General features: G+C 42.2%; 1 protein-coding gene across 6 annotated transcripts in view; it reads left to right on the forward strand.

Moving 5' to 3' along the window:
* The window catches only part of Carmil1 (capping protein regulator and myosin 1 linker 1), a 267034-nt gene that overhangs the window by 146194 nt on the left and 104340 nt on the right, over positions 1-16500 (forward strand). For all 6 annotated transcript variants that reach the window (XM_052156906.1, XM_052156907.1, XM_052156909.1 and 3 more), the window contains exons 9-12: positions 3114-3189; positions 5365-5453; positions 7387-7481; positions 15601-15687. In XM_052156906.1, coding sequence (XP_052012866.1) covers positions 3114-3189; positions 5365-5453; positions 7387-7481; positions 15601-15687 — 347 coding nt within the window. The remainder of the gene's footprint in view (positions 1-3113; positions 3190-5364; positions 5454-7386; positions 7482-15600; positions 15688-16500) is intronic.

The following is a 16500-nucleotide window of genomic DNA, read 5'->3' on the forward strand; positions in this document are numbered from 1 at the left end:
ATGAATGGAGGGAATTACTGGGCATAGTCAGCCTCTCATGCCTGCACACATCTGTCCCTAATTATTTTAAGTATTCTGTTCCTTTTTTCTCGCCTAGTCGGCTTCTTCCCATCTTTGGAGCCCTGTGAACCCCGTGCCCATCTGCTCCAGGTGGATTACTTGGTTCCTGTGTTCTAAGGGCACTTTCAACATTCCCAGGATTTGGCATGGCTCCCAGCTGTCTGTCTTATTCACTGCAGTGTGGGGAAGGTCAGGGAGGCCAATCACTCCCCTCCGCATGTAGTGTTCCGTCCCAGTACTTGGTAAGGGCTACAGCAGTGCTTACTGTTTCAAGTAAGATCCATGCCCACCTCCTTCTAATTGGTCTTTTTAATTGTTTGTTTTATTGAGCTAGGCCTAGGAGTTGGCATCAAATTATCTCTTCTAGTCAAGGATGACCTTGAACTACCTCCTGTGTCTACTTCCCAACCAATGTGGTTACAGGTTTGAGTCACCATGCCTGGATTTTAATCTTAACTTAAAAATAACCTTAACTCTAGGCAAGTTAATAAAGAGATGTGTAAACAGAAAACATGGCAGATGGGACCTGTTGAGGAGCCTGTTCATTGCTTTGCTTTGTTTATCTGGGATGTCTGTGAGTGTAAATCTCATGTTCTTTGTGTCTGATGAGCTCACACGTGATTCTTCAAAACCTGGCAAAGCCTGCAGTTTTGTATGCACAAACCCTTAGGGACCAAAGTCAAAATATAGCAGTGATATCTTCCCTTCCCTTCCCTTCCCTTCCCTTCCCTTCCCTTCCCTTCCCTTCCCTTCCCTTCCCTTCCCTTCCCTTCCCTTCCCTTCCCTTCCCTTCCCTTCCCTTCCCTTCCCTTCCCTCCCCTCCCCTCCCCTCCCCTCCCCTCCCCTCCCCTCCCCTCTCCTCCCCTCCCCTCCCCTCCCCTCCCCTTCCCTCCCCTCCCCTCCCCCCTTCCCTCCCCTCCCCTCCCCTCCCCTCCCCTCCCCTCCCCTCTGTTATCTAAGTCAAGTTATTAAATCATCCTAGGTATTTATTTATAGAAGACTGGGGGTACAGAAAAGATGGACTATTTCCATGATGTAATTTTATTCAGCCATAAAGAAAAATTAAATCATACCATATGTAGGAAAATGGATAGAATTTTATAGTTCACCATATTAAGTGAAGTAAGTCGAATTCAGGAATACAAGCATCATGTATTAATCCACTCACCCCATGGAACCAGAGGTCACGGGGCGGAGTTGAGGTAAGAACATTAAAGTGGAAGTAGCTCCACCTGGGAAGAGGAAGCTGATCATCAGGAGGGTGGGGTGGATAGAAGTAATGGGGAGGCTAGGTGAATATAATAACCAAAATATATTATATACATATGTCATATGCCATAGTGGGATATACTGTTTGTATGACTAATACGTGTCCTTGAAGGGGGGGTCATTTTAATAAAGAAAGGAGTCTCGTTCTCACTCTGTCCAGTCTCATCTCATGTCTCTGGATAGCAATCCCTGTGCCTATCAAACATAAGCAATACCTCCTCGTATGTTTGCAGGTTCAACTGAGGTGCTTTGTGCTGAGCACCCAAGATCAGCTGGATTTCTCAGCTCTTTCCACCTCTGCTTGTCTTTGCTGTTTCAAAAAAAAAAGAAAAAAAAAAACCCTACATCATCTGCCTCTTATCAAGCCCGAAACTAAAATTGGAGCTTAGGTTTCAAAGATTTACAGTCTGAGGCTGTAGATGTTGGATGCTGAAGCGATCGATGAGGCTGAGATCCAAGTGCTAAGTGGAGAGGCATGCGCTATGTCGGGGTTGGAGGTCGGGGCACCAGGAAGACATAGGAGAGGAGATGGATAAGGAAGACATCAGAGGCCATGGGGACTTTCAGAACCCTGCTCAGCACTGAGGGGTAATTCTGCCGGTTCAGTCCCATGCTGTGGTACATGATTCAGGAACTGTCAGCTTTTTGTTTGGAGTAGGAGAGAGGGATGTGTGGTAGGGGCCAGTGGTTGGAAACATGGTGTAGAAGCAGGGAAATCACATGCAAAGCCTTACCCCATAGCTTACGCGCTCATGTGAAAGATCAGAGATAATTATACCTGCTCTGTCTCATGGATGCGATCACTGCTAGGAAGTGTAAAAACTACCAAATGGTTGCAGGATGCTTGCTGAGCACTGAAAGTCTGTTTGATGATACTTATTGTCGGAGTGTGTAAGGCATTATTTTTGCTTGGGGAACAACCTCTCAGAGACTGTATGAGATTATTGATGCTTATGAATCTATGAAGAGGTCTATAAAGAACCAGGCTCATCAGTGTAATGATAGACGTAATTTCTTTCTGAATGAGGACATTCTCCAGATAAATGCTAGCATTAACTTCTTTTCCCTGGAAAGTAGAATTGCAAGTGCTGGTGGTAATTTGCTTTAATTTTGTAGAATTCTACTTGTATTCTGCTCTGTGAAAATCTGCTGCAAAGAATTAAGTTGTTTACTATTAAAATAGTTTTGAGGGTCAAGAACCGTAACAGCTCGGCGGGTCAAAGTGCTTACTGCATAAGCCTGGCCAGCAAGTCCAGTCTTGGGAGGACTCCCCCTGTAAGCAGATATGGTGGTGTTCGTCTATAATCTCAGCACCTCATAGTGAGTGGGAGGCAGATTCACAGAGATAAGAGAATTGCCTGGGAGCTCTTCAGGCCAACTGGTCTGGAGAACATAACAGAGAAACAAGAGAAACTTCATCTCAACAAGGGGAAACCCAAGAGTCTACTCTTGAGTTATCCTCTGATATACTCAGATAAATTGTGGCACATGTACCTATGCACGCACACACACACACACACACATACACACACACACACACACGATGAATAAAAATATAATGCCTTCATTTTCTTTGTTTTGTTCTTCGGGACAGGATCTCATATATCCTAGGCTGACTTGTTTATCTGTCTACCAAGGCTACCTTAAACTCTTGATCTGCCAGCTGCCATCTTCCAAAAGTGCTAAGATGACAGGCATGGACCACCATACCAACTTAAAATTGCAGTGTCACTGTAGCTCCTTTCCTGGACCATGCTCATGTCTTTTATTAATTTTGGTTCTAGAGACCTGATCCCAATCATCGCTGCCCTGGAATATAACCAATGGTTCACCAAACTGTCCTCCAAGGATCTCAAGCTGGTAAGTAACTGATGATGCAGCCAGCATTGCCCAGCCTTGCTGAACTGCAGAAACCTGATCATTGTCGGAAAGATCTTATTTTGTTACCGTGCTATTTATTTCTTGAGGAAATCTCATTCCTAGGAATGATAAGCGTAACACTGTGTGAAGTTTGTAAAGTGAGAGCTTCAGAGAGACTCACCCTCCTGTTTTCAGTGCCGTGGGTAGTTTTAGATCAGAAATGCACATGTAGTATTGTGTTCTGTACACAGTCATTCCGTTGTCACATTTGCACAGCTGCAAACAGCTGGTTTTGTAGTCCAGCCTTCCATCCCACCAGGTTTCCCATGAGAAGAATTTCAGGAAATACCAATAGGTAGAGTTGGTCTAATTGAATTATAAAAGTTTATGTTATTTCTGTAGATGGTCTAGTTTTGGGTAGAGAAGGGAATTATATAGAGACACAATAAAATCAAAGTGAAATCTGTTGGTTTTCATATTAAATTAAACAGCCAAATATTTGGTCTGTTCTGGTAGTTCAAATTATTGGGAACTTGACAGATTCAGAGCTGTCTTATGGAAGAATACTTATCTACTAGTTAGAAATTTTCAGATACTCCATCTAGGATGAGAAACAATTTAGATATTGTTTATAGAGTTGTGGAATCTGGGGTTTAAGATTTTCATAATAAAGACATTGGATTGAGAAAGAGCTTTGACAAGTCGAAGCTTTTTGCAAATTCAGGTGTGTGAATTGACCTAGGAAAGGTATGACTTAAAGCATCATGGGTGCAAAAATGGGCTGAACTCATTTGGGGGTTTTTAGGAACTATGGATAGCATAGGAAAAACTCAGAAACCTGAGTTTCTTACCATGACTGTGGGAGTGGATATGAGTTATCTAACCTTCCTGGATCCCATCTTCTTCTGTAGCTGTTATCATGAGATAGCTGTAGTCATCTCTGTCCTGGGTTTAGCATAGGGACTGGGTATTATAGCTCTTAGCTAAAGTAGTTGCATGGTAAAAATTGCTTCATAAATATAGAACAAAATCACTGGATAAGTGGATGAGAGAACCCAACCATGAAGGACTGATCAGCCCTTGTTGAGTATCAGATCACAGTGAGGGGGGGAGGAAGAGGAGGAGTTGTTTTACCAGTCTGTGACTATCCATATGCACAGACCCACACATTCATACATATACATAATTTACAATAAACTTTAAAAAAATACTATCAACATGGAGACAGTTGCTTAGTTCTTTGCCATTTTCCCTTTCACCTACTTTAGTAAGTCCTCGATTTATTATGTTGGGGCTGGTCCCTGTTGAAGGGCAAAACACTCTTTCCATTACTGTTCTTATACAATAGAGAATGATATAGAGCTATTGGTTTGGTGATGACATATGTATATAGGATATATAGCTCAGTGTCTGGTCCACAGTGAAAACTGTAACAAGACCCTCAATGTTATTGCTGTCACATAGTCCCCAGGTCTCCATCTGGGACAGCCATCACTGCCTTGGGAAGGCCTTTTGCTTTTCTAAAGAAAAGGTGAGAGGGACTTATGCATCTCTGCAGCCCTGCCAAAGCACTGCTTTTGTTACTGCACCATATATTTTATCTCAGACTCATACTGCCTATTACAATGTCATAGCTTATACAACAGAAGTTTGTGTCCCACAGTTACAGATGCCAGGAAGTCCACAGTTCAGGTCTGTTCAATAGGTGATGATATCCATTTTCTGGTGTGTAAATGGCTCTATTAGATGTGTCTTTATGTGGTAGAAGAGTCAAAGTAGCTCTCTGGAACTCTTTTTTCAGGCACTGACCCCATTCATGAGTGTTTGCAACCCTAAGATATTGTCTCCTTCCAAACATACCTGCTGATACAATCACAACATTGTTGGATATGCTTCAATGTGAATGAGGGTATGGGGTTTGGCATCAGCTCAGACCATAGCATTCTGGTCTCTTCCCCAAAGAGTAGCACACTCAGAGACTATATTTGTGCGGTGGTGTTCCAAGGCTGTCATGATGATGCATAGTGGGGATGTCCTCTGATTAGTTCTTGAGTGAATGTGTGCATGGTTGAGTATTCACCTACTCAGGTCTCTGTGTTGCATAGATTTAGAACACTCAAGTGAAATGTTTTCTATAAGACTTACAGAATGGTCAACAAGTGTTTTCTGTTATAGTCCACGGATGTCTGTGAACAGATCTTGAGAGTGGTGAGTAGGTCCAATCGACTGGAAGAGTTGGTGTTGGAAAATGCTGGACTCAGAACGTGAGTATTTCTGGAATATGTAAATGTGTTGCTTTAAAATCTTACACCATTTGCTTTTTTAATGAGTACATGATCTTTTAAAACGTTGAGGTCTACTTGTAACAGTGTTTTTCCTTCTAAAAGAAAAAAAAGAAATAAACAAAATATACAAAAACCTTTTAATCTTAATCATTGTAACAAAATACTCAACTGAAGCAACTTAGGGGAGGAAGGGTTTGTTTAGACTCAGCATAGGTGCAGGTACACGGTATCATGGATTCTGGCATGGAAGGCATGGTGCTGTGGCTGGTTATATACTTTCAGGGGTCAGGAAGCAAGACAGGCTATAACCCTGATCCTCAAACCTATGGCTCTGTGTTGGACAGCTAAGCTTCAATTGCCAAATGTTCTTCAACCTCCCTATACAATACTACCAGCTGGGTATCGGGCATGTTCAGATCCATGAGCCCATGAGGTAAATTTCACACTCAACCAGCCCATGATAACGCCATTACCAGGTGTTTTGAGTTTGAGTGTTGTGAACAGACACCATGACCAAGGCAACTCTTATAAGGACAACATTATAAGGCTGGCTCACAGGTTCAGAGATTCAGTCCATTATCATCAAGGCAGGGGAACATGGTAACATCTAGGCAGGCATAGTACAGGAGGAGCTGAGAGTTCTACATCTTCATCTGAAGGTTGCTGGTAGAATACTGGCTTCCACGCAGCTAGGAGTGTCTTAAAGCCCACACCCACAGTTACACATCTACTCAAACAGGGCCACAACTTCTAATAGTGCCACTCCCTGGGCCGAGCACATAGAAACCATCACATCAGGAAAGCCAAGAATATGAGAGCATATTCTGCTCCTGCGTTGCAAGATATTCTGAGGGCCCATCGTGCAGTGGTAAAGCATGTGGATCGTGGTAAAATGTCTCATACTTCAGGCATGGAGTTTAGAAGTTCTACATCTCCGAGTCTTTTTCTTCCAAATGGGGATAGTAACTGAGGATGCGTGCGTAATACGTTAAACGTGCCTTTCTCTGAAGATGCCTGTGCAGTCTACTACTTCAGTTGCGAGTTTTGTACATCAATCAGGTTTAGTCATTTCTCTCAGTCTTCACCAATGATTTAATGTAGCTCCTGAGTTTTATTCTGAATAGCATGAGTTAGAATCCGTTAGAACAAAGACTTTATTGTTGTTAATGAGCAATGCACGTATTGTGTAATCCTGGCACTTAGTGTGCTATTTCAGGTTACAATATAACTAAAACAGTGATTCTTTTCCTTTCTTTTTGTGTAAAATAGAGTGCTAGCAATAGTAGTTTTTAACTTAGTAATTAATGCAATCAGTTTTACATACGTGAGTGTTACAGGAAATGAGAAGTAAGATACAGGGAAGAGCCTATTAAAATTTTCAGGAAAGCAGGCTTACCGTGAAAAAAACAAAACAAAACAAAAAAAAACAAACCAACCGGGAAGTGGTACTGTCAGCAGCAGCGTTCAGCAGTGCGTCTAGAACTGTGTGCTACCAACCAACCACCCCCCCCCCCCCCATGAGACAGAGAGACCACTGGTGGCTGGGGGAGGGACACAGCAGTTAACTTACTGATGCAGTTCTTCACACCTGGGAAGGCACAGTGGCCAGAGCATGAAGTGGCTGCTCCTACTTGTCCGTGGTTCAGGAAGCAAACAGCCCACAGGAAGAATGGCCCAGCTTTAAACCCACAAACCCACCTAGGCAGGTGAGGTTTCCACCTCTTAAACATTTTCCACAACCTTCTACAGAAGGATCAGTCGATGAGGGCAAAATGAACCTGTCTGGGAGCTTTCATTGGTAAGCCAAGGGCAAATGATGTCTTTTTAGGTTGCACTTCATTTTAATCCTTAAATGCTATATGTGAACAATTTGCAACTGCCCATCTCTTATGCCTTTGGTATTTACTTGCAGAGATTTTGCACAGAAATTGGCCGGTGCTCTAGCACATAATCCTAACTCAGGACTTCACACAATCAACCTCGCTGGGAACCCGCTGGAGGATCGAGGTACACCATCATACCTAACTAGGGGTGCAGAGGTGTTGGACCGCTGGTGTCCTTGTCTCTGCAGGGCTTGAGAGCAATGCTAACTTCAGTTAGGTCACCTGGAGCCCTTGCCACACCTACCCAGCGTCTTCTACATGTACCTGGAGTCCTCCCTACAACACCCTCTACTCAAACATTGAGAGTCCTCCCCACTTGAGCCTGGAGCCTTGTCTGTACCCACTCAGAGTCCTCCCCACATCTACCAGGAGTTCTCCCTCACCCAGGTGGAGTTCTATACCCACACTCACCCTAAGTCCTCCTGGTCATCACCGGTCATCAACAGTAAACTCTCTTCCTCAGGCTGAAGGACTCAGGATCCCCGTGCTTCTGCTCACTGTCGGTGGAGACCACCACCAGATCTGACTGGCAGCTTGATTTGTACCTTCTGCCTCTCGCATGGTTGGTTGTGATGCAGAGCCAGCTAGAACTTGTCTCAGAAGCCTGAGTTTCTTTCCTTTACCTCTATGATAGGATGACCCATTACCGCTTACCCACCTGGCCCCTTATATTTTTTTTTTAAATGAGAGTTTTGCTTTGTAGCCTAGCCTGGTCTCAGCTTTGTACTTTTGTGCCTCTGCCTCAAAAGTTCTGAGAATCCAGGCCTCTTCCTTGTTACCCATCCCCATCTCCCTTGTCGCTATTGAACGTAGAGGCTGTGCATGCTAGGTAAGCGCTGTACTGCTGAGTGCCATTTTCAGCCTACATTCTCTTTGTAAAGGAACTTGGAGTTCATTGATTCAATAATCACATAGTGAACCCTCCATCTTGCTCTGCAGGAAGCATCAAGAAGAGACCAATTTAGATCTGTGCCTACCACAGATTCCTTTGAACACTGTGAGATTTGAATATGTGCTTATAGTGAGCTTGAAGGGTCTGGTTTGTAAGGAGAAGGATTTATCACGCATGCTTGCATCTAGGGCTGGAGTGTGGCAGAGTGTCTGCATAGTGTGTGTGAAGCCCTGGGAACAATCCCCACCCCTACCAAAAAAAAAAACAAAAACCAAAGGAAAGTGTTCAAAAGTTGCAAAGGCAGTGCCTGCGGTTGACACAGGGAGGGAAGTTTCTGGCTGAATTCTCCACCTTCGTCTCAGAGCATTGATGGATGGGGTCGGAGTAGGAATCACTCTACCTCTGGAGGGAACGTTTTGTTTTCATTTGCTGTTGGAAATGTTTTCCAGCCTTGTTGAATAGGGCCTTTCATCTTTCAATGTTAGGTGTTTGATGAGGATTAATTATTCATCGAGCTGAGGGCACCACGGAGGCAGCTTTGCTTCTTCACTTTCTGACTGGGATGCTGCCTTGTGTGTAAAATGATTCCTTTGTAGCTTCACATGGCATCCTCAGGGGTAACTTCTGTCATCTAAAGTAGGGAGTGTGAAGGAAGGTGGAGGCCGAATCCAAAACTAGGTCTCAAGGCAAGCAACCTAAGATTGAACCCCAGCAGAGATTCTTTCTTGTACCTTAAGGTGGAGGAAACGCCTATGTCTTCATGTGTCTGGACAGCAACGGAAGGGACCATGTGTGCAGACTCCCTCCTGCAATTTCCTGCCTCACTGTTGGCTAGTATACTGTGCACAGTGGGTTTTGAATCTTGTTATATGGGTTTTCTTCGGAAGAGGAATTAGGTAGCTCTGGGCTGTTTGAATAAGTTACTTAATTCTATTACATGTCAAAGTATTTCCTTAGTGGTTCAAATGTCAAGTTTCTCTGTGTCAGATATAAAAACGGCACTTTCTTTGACAGACCATTTTAACCACATTTAATATCTTTATTGTTAAATAGAATAAAGCAATATTTTAAGTCATAGGTTTGGATTTCAGAACCTATAAAAGTTAGGTATGTTGACTCTACCCCCCCCCCAGCAATATCCGTTTATTTTAAAATTCTCTCTTCTTAACTCTGCCTTCTTTTTCCCCCTTCTCCTCTACCCCTCAACAGCTCTGTCTTCTGTCTATCTTCCTAATTCCCTTCCTGTCCTGTAGCCCTGTTTCCCTAGTCCCTATTGCTGTGTTTTAACTCTGTAACCGCATTACCCCCTCTTGCCCTGTAACTCTATCGCCCTATAGCCTGTAGTCCTGGTAGCCCTGTAGCTCTGTTGCCTAGTGACCCAGTAACCCTGTAGCCCTATTGCCCATCAGCCCTGGTGCCCATCAGCCCTGTAGCCCAAGCTTTCTTTGAACCCACTGCATGGTACAGTCTCGTATCAAGCTCATGAGGATCCTCTTGCTTCAGTCATTTGAGGGCTTAGGTTACAGGCATGGGCCACTACACCTGACTTTTCTTGTATTTGAAAAATAGGAGTTCTTTGTATTTTACCTCTTTATTTACTCCATTTCCGTTTTTCTCCACTTTCCAACAGGAATTGGTAGAAATCTTTTTAAAAAACTGTTCTCCATGTTGTCTTATGAGTATGGTTGTTTGCCTGAATGTCTGTCTGTATGTGCATGGTGCCCATGGAGTCCAGAGGAGGGTGCAGAGGTTTCCACCTGGCAACACCTACACTCTTGTACCCGCTGAGACTCTTATTTCAGTGCCAAAGCAGGGGCTTTTGTGTGGTCGCTCATTGAGCTGTCCTGACCAGTGTCTCACCCTTCTCTTCCTCAGAGTAAACACATAACACTTCTCAGTGCTGTGTATGAACGCGTACCCTTTTTATTTTATTCCCAACTTTCCATTCTCTCCCCTTTCATCCTTTCCTCTCTTTATTCTGTTGAAGAAACTGTGTTAATAGACGCCACATTCCACCAAGGAAGACAGGAGTGGCTTTCATAAGGCCTACTTAAGAATTTGGTTTTTGTTCTTATGTTTTTAAATCATTAAGCACAATGATTCATTATAGTCTCCTTCTCTATGATAGAAAATTATGTTTTAAAGCCAGGTATGGTAGCAAATGTCTGTGATCATAATATTTTAGCAGGTGGGACCAGGAGGACTAAGAGTTCAAGGACAGTTTGGCCTACTTAAGAAAATGTTTCTAATTGCATGTTTTCTTATGCAGCCATTACATGTTTCTAACCACTTGTCTGAAATTTCATTAAAAGATACTTATCTTTGTTTTTACTTGTCTGCCATTAATAATTCTGCCTACTTTCTGACTCCTTTAAAAACAGTTCAGGACTACACATGACTTCGTTTGCATGTATGTGAACTCTTGTGTTGCTTAGGGTTGCTCTGTTGTATTTCCAAAGAAAATATTGCTGGGATACTTATTCTTTTGGGGGTGCCTGCCTTTTAAAGAAGTGTTCACAGGTGATGAGTGAGCAGACATAGGTATTTCTGACTGTGTAAAGCACACACTGCATTTATAGCTAAAGTGCATGGTTCATGCCTGTCTTTGATCTGAGTGTGGCCATTCACAGACTCAAATGGTGTCCAGCATGCTTCTGATGCAGACACAAATTTGCTGTTTAAAAACCGTGTCTCCTCAAAGAAGAAAGAATAAGTAAAATCAGCCCAAATACAACAAATCTGAGGTTTGGTGGTAATGTTTAGCAGATCAAACTTTGTTCTAATAGGTATTACTTTAGAGTGACTTGAAGGTACAGAATATGGCTTTTAGGATATACTATAGTGATAATGTTACAGAATGTATTTCTCTAAGTAAAAAACATATCACAGAAAACAACTCACCAAGAGTGGACAACGTTCAGGCCTGTGATTTAAAAGTGAGAGTCTGCCATTCCTCATTCCCCAGTCTCACATAAAAGGCTGTTTGTTTGCTTGCTTGCTTGTTTGTTTGTTTTAAGATGGGATCTCATTGTATAGCCCAGGCTAGAGCTGAACTCAGTTTTCCTGCCTCTGCCTCTTGAGTCCTGGGATTACAGAGTGTGCTACCACACTTGGTTTCTACTTTTTGAAATAAATTCTCTCCTAGGGAGGTAAGGAATATTCACAAAAATCCATTAAGTCACAGTCTACTTCCCTCAAGTGCCACACTCACAGGGGCCTGGTGGGGAGAGAAAAGTGCTGACCCGGCCTCACGGCTCAGATGGCTCTGTTCCACAGTTGATTGGCTCTTCTGGTCCTGTCCTGAAGTAGTACATTGTGGATGGATGTCTTGTCAGAACAGAACCATTAGTTTCATAAGTGAGGGGTGAAAGAGGGAGAGACCAGAGTTACTCAGTTCCCTTGTCGCTAATGACATGAGTGGTCTCTACAAAGCCTCACCTCTTAGAGGTGACGTTATTCCCAGTAGAGCTATCTTCGGCACCACCAGGTCCTTTATTCAAGACCCATCAGAACTACAGCAGCATGCTTACACTGCCATGAGTGTTTGCAAAGTGTATATTCCAGTGCACCCACCACCAGGAGCAAGAAGGCAGAGCGTTACTCATGTGACTGACACTTTACCCGCTACTGCCCCACCCCCGCCTGGAAATGATACCTACACTCTGTCATCTGTTTTGATGGATTAATCTTGGTGAGCATAAGTAGCAGAACTTTATAAATATTGACTTAGATAGCAGAGAGTTGTAATGTGCTTGGTGGCTTTTGTTTCTGTGGAAAGGATTTTAGAGATTTAAATTCTTGGGCATGGGAGTGTAGCTCAGTGGTAGAGCACTGGCTCAGTGCGTGCCAAGCCCTGGCTCGGATCCGCAGAACTAAAACAGTTACAGATGTGTCTTCTTGAAGATGTGGAAGGCTATGTGGATAAACCGTTTCTTCTGCCCTGAGCTTTAGTGGTCTTTTTCTAAGGAATTTGTCTATTTTCTTTAAAATGATCATTTTAAGCATGTCCTTTTGCTTTTTTCTGTAGTGTCTGTAGACCATTCACAGATAGTCTTTTATTAACCAGTGGGTTTTATTAATTCTGTTAGAGTTGTAAAGAACTTCCTTTGTTAAATTTATTTTATCACTTTAGATGACTAGCCACTCTATTGTATTTCACAAATGTTAGTATCCTAGTTTTCTTTCACTCAATATTTTCTACTTTGATTTTCTGGCTTCATTTCCTATGCTGTTTTTGCTGCTTAAGGTTTGCATATCTGGAGGTTTCCTGATCACTTTTCTAGTAGGCTTCTAGTTTTATCACACAGTATTAGTATCATTTAGAAAACACACACTATCATAGTTAGAGGATGCCCTTGACTAGCCTTTTATTTTTAAGGGAATATCTCACTATTGAGACGTACTTTATGATTTAATATATGGCCACCACTGGCATTTCTGTGTGTATGTGCTTGTGTGTAGGAATACATGTGTTTTCTCTCTATTTCTGTCAGACTCATTCAATATATTTTCAGAATGCTGATCACAGCACCCAGACTACAGTAATTATAGTTTCTTCATTAGTGAAGTGCTACATTTTTCTCTGGTTATACTTGGGAAAATCTAGCTTATTTTATTACAACTACACAAAATTTGTTTGAGTTTGTGATTTCAATGTTTTTTTCCTGTTTTCCATTTTGTCTTTTAAGCACATTTGTCTAGGTATGTCTCTGAGCATCTGATATTTTTATTCAGATAAGCCACTTTGACTTTTGGATATTTAAAACATTCATAGTCTGATACAGTTTTTAAAATTAATTTTTGAAAATTAAAAAAAATGATATCGCATCCCCTTTTCCTGCCTTCCCTAAACCCCATTTCATATCTCTTTGCGCCAATTTCTCCTATGCCTCCCAACTGATTGTTCATTTTTATTGCTATTACATATATATGCGTATAAGCATGTAAATGTATAAAATGCATAAATATATAAATTTATAAAAATATCTGTCAAAAAAATATAAACCCGCTGAGTCCGTTTAATGTAGCTTGTGTTTACATGGTATCAGGGTTGGCCACTCTGCACTGACTACCCAGTTAAGGGACTCATCCTTTGAAGAGGCTAATTCTCTCTCTTTCCATAGTCCTCACTGCCTGCAGGTTTTTGTCGTCTGGTGGTAGGGTCCCGTGAGATTTCCCCCTTCACATCCGGATGTCAGTGGAGAGTACTGTTACTCAGGCTGGTTTAGGCAGCCAGATTAAGGAATGATGGGCGAGTCATTTCTACAGATACAGTCGTGTAGCACACATTCTGTCCTCTGCTCTTCCAGTCTTTTTCCATCCTTTTCTATAATGGTCCTTGAGCCTTAGGTGGCGTTGTGTTGTCGTATGTCCTGTTCTGGTCTTCTGTAATGATGTGCATTTGCTGTCAATAGAAGCCTTGAGGAGAGGCGAGAGCTACTCATATCTGTTGGTATAATGACAAGATTTAGAACATAGCTAGGAATTATGGTATTATATACTATTAAATTATATACTATATACTAATTATGGTATTATATACTATTAAAGTGACAGTAGTAGGTTCTCCTTTAAAATTCATGACCTCACTAGCCTCAGGTCATTGGCTAGGTTTCTAGTAACTGACATAATTTCCCTTCTATTGATTGGGCCATAACTCCAATTAGACCATTGATGAGTACTGCCAAGGTGAGTGCCACCATTGCTTCTGGAGGGATAGGCATGTAGTCATCGTTATAGTTTATTGATGGTAGTTAGATAAGAAAAACTACTGATTGCTTCCCTCCCTTGGCATGTTAGAGGCTTTTAGGTTAGATCTAGCTTGTATCATCTAGTTCTGTACCTGAAGTGTCTTTGTCAAAAGGTGCTTATCTTCAGGTTCTGAGCAGTAGGTAGCCAAGAGCAACAGCAGCAGCCTAGCTAATCTGACCAATGGCAACTTGAGTAGAGGTTTCTCATGTATGGTACTGGTTTATTATTATTATTGTTGTTGTTGTTGTTGTTGTTGTTGAGATAGAGAGAGAGTGTGTCTATAATTCTTGTGGGGAGCATAGTTCACTTGCAGTCCGAGGCTGCTTGAAGGACATTAGAAAGCACATGCTTATCTATTCCATATTTGCATTTATAAGAACATTTAGTTCCCTTGCAGTTTCTGAGTGAGTGAGTTGGTATTTCCAGTCTTTCACACTAACCATGAATGCTAGAGGACACCTCATCTTAAATATGAGAATTTCCTTGTGACTTATCCCCAGCTACAAACCCCAACTTGATGGAGTTTGAAACTTCTCGGATGCTCTGTTGAAGGTTCCCAACCATAAGCTAATTAAGCACAGGATCTCATCTGGTCATAGTGAAGCTGTACTTGAGTAGTTAAAATTACCCTGTTCTTGGCGATAGTAAAACAGCATCTGTTTATCCCAAAGAGAAATCAACTCATTAAAACATCCCAAGAAAAGTTGTATTTTATTTACCTATTAAGAGACAGATAGGTAGACAGACACACACACACACACACACACACAGAGAGAGAGAGAGAGAGAGAGACAGAGAGAGAGAGAGAGACAGAGAGAGAGAGAGACAGAGACAGAGACAGAGACAGAGACAGAGAGAGACCCAGAGACAGATAGATGTTCTTTGTAGCTGCCTGGATTTAAGACTTTGTCCTACTTTAGGAGAACTTATTTAGTGCTACTCAATTTGACCTCTGAGAACTTGTCCCAGGTGATAACAGGTCAACTGCAACTTGAAGCCACTTGGAGGAGCTTGGGAAGGCCACATCCTTATTTGTTTATTGTTTTAGGTTTGCTTGTGTACATCTTCATATGGATGCACACATGGATGATGCATATGCCTGTGTTTGCATGTGTGTGCCCGCGTTGTGGAGGTTGAGCCAGTCTGCAGTGTTACTCCTCGGGATGCTGTCCAGTGTGTTACTTTGAACTTGGGGCTCTCGCCTATTTGGGGAGACTGGCCAGCAAGCTTCAGGAATCTGCCTGTCTCTGCTCCTCAGTGGTAGGATCATGGGCACACATCACCATGTCCGCTTTTCTTAAATGTAGTTTGTGGAGATTGGACTCGGGCAGGTCCTCATGCTTGCATATTAAGCACTTACTGACTGAGTCAGGTCAGGAGTCACAGATTTGCTGTGAAGCGTCATGACAGGGAGTAGAAAAGAATAAAGTTTTAGACACTGTTTGTATGTGGTAGAGTCTGCTACTTCTGTGTGGATAGCACAGAATGGCTACAAAAGAAGTTCTAAATTCAGACAGAAAAGTACACTCACTTTCCTGAAACCATGTTTAATTTTTAAACACTTGAAAATCCTAATAATCTGTTTTTTTTACCCCCTCAGGTGTGTCCTCCTTAAGTATTCAATTTGCCAAACTCCCAAAAGGATTGAAGCATTTGAACCTATCTAAAACCTCATTGTCACCTAAAGGTACAGTCTTTGTGATTTACTCCATATTGTGATTCTGACTTTTGTACTTGTTGCACATGAACAGATATCATCCTGCTATGTAATTAATTAAAATATATAGATTACATTATGATAGTAGTTTTAAAGTAAGGATATTGTACAATTCAACTCTGATAATCAAAGTTTAAATGACTTCATTATAGAAAAAAATTTTGAAATATATATTTGCAATTCTATTTTTTTTTTTTTAGTTTTTTTTTTTTTTTTTTTTTTTTTTTTTTAGTTTTTTGAGACAGGGTTTCCCTTTGTAGCCTTGGCTGTCCTGAAAGTCGCTCTGTAGACAAGACTGGCCTTGAACTCAGAAATCCACCTGCCTGTGCCTCCCAAGTGCTGGGATTAAAGGCATGCACCATCACTGCCCAGCTAGTCCTAATTTTTTAAGCTTTGAGCCAGTAAGTGTTCTCTCACTGGTTGCCTCTACCCTTGAAGCTCACTTTCCAGAAGGCACCTGTTCATGTTTTTCTTGGTTCATTTTTGGCAAAAGATAATGACTTCCCCAACTGTCAGAGTGACCACCGACTTCATACAGAGGCTCTGCGGGCTTGGCGCTGAGTCACCACCGTAGTCCCCTAGTTCTAGTCTCCATTCCCAGAATTGTTTATTTTTCTCTGAGATCTGTCCCTGATTCCCCGGCACCCTCTGGCCTCTGTTGGTCTGCCCAGCAGCGGCTGGTAACAGCACTAGGAAAGCCCCACGCTCCGTCTCTTCATCTGTCTCCTTGCCTTGCTTAGTGTCTGAGCATCCTTTGCTCTCCAGAGCTTCACAGAGGAAGTC

The sequence above is a fragment of the Apodemus sylvaticus genome, chromosome 14, assembly GCF_947179515.1.
Source record: "Apodemus sylvaticus chromosome 14, mApoSyl1.1, whole genome shotgun sequence".
Taxonomy (NCBI): Eukaryota; Metazoa; Chordata; class Mammalia; order Rodentia; family Muridae; genus Apodemus; species Apodemus sylvaticus.